Consider the following 3,422-nt stretch of genomic DNA (forward strand, 5'->3'; position numbering starts at 1 on the left):
TTTTATCTAGGCTTTGGAAATATGCAGGTTAGCGACGGCAATCCTGCCATGCCTCCACTGAGCGTCATCAAATGGTGGTATGAAAAAGATGATGAGCAACGGCGGGCCTTTCTAGCGGCGGATAATATTTCTGAAAAGGTGCAACAAAACATTCGCGCAGTCGAGTGCTTTGCCGAACAGCACAGTTATTACATTATGTGCGAGACAAAGTTAGCGATACGACCCCTTCCCCCACTCTCACCGCAACCAAATCAACCGCGCTCTCGTGCATGGCTCGGTGATGTCGCTTCAGTGTGGTTACCATGTCCCGTACACGCCATCATGGATTACGGCGGGAGGTATCAGACGACAGAGCAGAGGGAGGCGCGCCGCAAAGAGGCGGAGCGGCTCATTAGCATTATATACTCACGAACAGCTTCTGTACTGCATAGCTACTGCGGGGCCCAACAGGAAACGCAGAAGCATGCCAATGGTAAAGACAATTCATCGGAGGCGTGGAGGTCCCGCTCGGCTCGCATTCTCGTCGATGTGTTAGTTGAAGCGTCCGTTGCGGCACTGTGCCGGTTGGGTCTCACCGACGAGTTGGAGGCCATAGAAAAACAAAAATCGAGTAGGAACGAAGCGGCGCTGGAGGCGCGAGAGGCGCCGCTATTCGCTGAAACCCCCAAACCAGTTGGGGCATGTCGTGCTGAGGCGTGGGGATGTTTAGGTTTGTGGGAGATTTTGCAGTCGAGAGTAGGAGACGTATCGGAGCTGGTGACACTTTTTTCCACCTCGGTTGCTGCAACGTCGGGTGCGAAGCGTCCACGGGTAGACGAGTCGAACAGCAGCCCTCCCGAAGGCACAACAGCAGCGGCAAAGCCGAACCAATGGAAAGTTCTTCGTGAAGTGTTTTGCTCGCTGGTGCCCGGTACGGATTCGACACACGGCGAGCACGACTCCACTGATGATAATAACAGTAAGAGCCTATCGCTAATTCCTTGCCGTAAGGCTCCACGTATAACTATTACCGCAGCAGACGTGCGTTGTGGTATTGCGAAGGTGTTGAAGAAACACCGACCGGTGAAGCCTTTATAAGAAGACAAAAAGAGATTTATTTCAATAAGCGGATAGGGGAAGGCTACAGCGCCCGTACCTTCATCCCCGTATGGGGAAATAAAGGATATACACGAGTTATGGAGCAAGGCATCTTTTCTTTATTAACCCTTTGTTATTTAAGGGGACCCCCTCCCCTTATCCTCCCATAGGCTTCGGAATAGTGGACACAAGCAAGGTTGCGATGCCTTGACGCAATGGACTTTGATTTTTGTACACACCTTAAAGGGAAGGCACTGCTTCGGAGAGGAGCAGCCGAAGATTAAAGTAAAGTGAATAAGGCCACTAAGTGTTTGTGTGTTTATCTGTGGTTGGAGTGGAGTGGAGTGGATCAACTTACTAACGGCTATCATGAGTGAAACGTGTTGGTAACTGCCATACCCGGAGCACGTGTCATTAATGATTGTATTGGGTGCAACATGCTGTGGGGTAAATTTGAGTGGGGAATTCGTTGCCGCCTCAACAGGAGATGTGGCTTTTGAGGAACAAGTGGCGCAAGGCCCAGGCCGCCGGGCGACTTCTTTCCCGCGGTTGTACAACAGAAAAGAAAAAAAAAAGAGGCTCGATTTGTTCGATTGTTTTGTGTGTAATGGGTGTCGTTCACAGCTAAGTGATCACACAACGACCGCTCTCTGCGTCTCTACCTACACATACAAAAGGCAAAAGATACGATAGCAGGCGTGAAGAATCACTACCGGCATGCACTTAACCTTAGGTGTGTTAACGGAGGATGAAGATGCCCGCACTGCCCTCAGTGAAGCTGTAGAAAACCAATGTCTGCCCCGATTTGAAAACAACGATGGTCCTCTTCTGGATGTTTGGTTAGGTGAACGAAAACTATTTGGTCTCGTCGAGCGTGTCGCGCCGAATAACTTTCTGCAAGTTACCTCTGAGAATGGAGGCACTGCAAAAGGCGAAAGCACTTGTGCGGATGATCCGCACGATATGCGCGTGACAGACAACGTTTCATTTGTTATTCGCCTTTCATCGGTGCCACATACGTCCCTTCAACCTGGCTTTACTGCGGAAGATGCCTTTGTGAACTGCACGCGCATTGTCATGGCTTATTCGGCACAACTGGAGCGCGGTGCGTCGGCGGAGCTCGTAGGCTCCGACGCAAGCGCTGAGTACATGCGCTTCACAGAAAAATGAAGGGGAATGCCCCCGCTTGTGCGCATAAATGCGGGGCCAAATTATTCAACTTTCTTATTCATGGTTGTAACAACCCCTTAATGATCGCACCTGTGAGGGCGCAGCGACCATATGCCACTGCCAACACTGCCCCAATCCCTTCTTCGTAACATTTTTTTTTCTGTGGTTTTTCCAATGCCGCTTTATGCCTCCCGTAAACCAAGGCTGAAGGGAGATGCATAATTCCAATGGAGGGTTGCGCATCAGCGCATCCACCGCAGACCCTCAGTCACCCAAGCCTCAAGAACAGAAAGACTCCATACACCTCTGGTCGTGGGAACTGTTCGTGGATGCAAAAAGGAAGCGTTTCAAGCCTTCGGCGGTAACGGTACCCATCTCCTTTTATCTCCATTACGTAATTCAATCGTTGCATTTCCCTTTGCTGCCGCATGTTGAAAGCCGCTCTGTTGATGAACACCACTGGCGAGAGAGCTATGGAGTCGGCAGACACACTCACTTGTCATCCCCATAACATTTAGTGGTGCCAGTTAAACCCCGCGTATCACAAAAAACCCTCTTTCCGAGTGTCAATATCCGACGGCAACCCAACACAGCATAGCAGGGTTTCGGCCGCCTTACTCTGATGCCAACATGACCGTGAGAAACTGTAGCAACGGCGCAGGCGTCACGCCCTGTGAGACTAGGAGCCCACAACCCGCGTTTTAAACTTCGGTATTAGAACCGAGGACTTCGGCCACGTCAACAAGACAACAAACGCAAGCAACCCCCCCCCGCATTCCACAACCTGATGGACCCTCATTGACCTTATGAGCGAAGGGACACTCATCGGTGGCGGTTGGTACTCGGTAGTGAAAAGGAGGGGTTTAAAGGGAGGGATAATCGGCCCTCAAACTTCTAAGCTGTTTTTACTCATCTTGAGCGAAGGCCACATAACACCCGGTGTCCATTTAACACAGCGTGGAAAGCTATGGCGCCCGGACGGCTGCACCAGGGTTCTTTTGCTCGTCCCATACAAATTACTCCTTTACCAAATCTGCACCGTCCCAAGTTGGTTTCCTCCAGACCTTCCTGGTGATTCCGACCACCTCAACGTGGTGCCAGTCTCGTCCGGTATCCCGTCTTATTGAGGGGAGCCAAGTGCCTGCAGCGTCTTGCTGGGACACCGTTTTTCACTT

At 51.1% G+C, this 3,422-nt stretch overlaps 2 protein-coding genes across 2 annotated transcripts; both read left to right on the plus strand.

The window, feature by feature from the left end:
* Nucleotides 1–21: 21 nt before the first annotated feature.
* Nucleotides 22–1,077, plus strand: TEOVI_000464000 (uncharacterized protein; the record flags this gene model as incomplete). The annotated part of the gene is made up of 1 exon (XM_067227443.1): nt 22–1,077. The coding sequence occupies one exon, from the start codon at nt 22–24 to the stop codon at nt 1,075–1,077; it is 1,056 nt and encodes a 351-aa protein (XP_067083544.1).
* A 717-nt stretch (nt 1,078–1,794) lies between these two features.
* Nucleotides 1,795–2,247, plus strand: TEOVI_000464100 (uncharacterized protein; the record flags this gene model as incomplete). Its single annotated transcript, XM_067227444.1, has 1 exon — nt 1,795–2,247. The coding sequence occupies one exon, from the start codon at nt 1,795–1,797 to the stop codon at nt 2,245–2,247; it is 453 nt and encodes a 150-aa protein (XP_067083545.1).
* Between the last annotated feature and the right edge of the window lie 1,175 nt (nt 2,248–3,422).

This window comes from Trypanosoma equiperdum (genome assembly GCF_001457755.1).
Source record: "Trypanosoma equiperdum strain OVI genome assembly, contig: ctg_97, whole genome shotgun sequence".
NCBI classification, from domain to species: domain Eukaryota; phylum Euglenozoa; class Kinetoplastea; order Trypanosomatida; family Trypanosomatidae; genus Trypanosoma; species Trypanosoma equiperdum.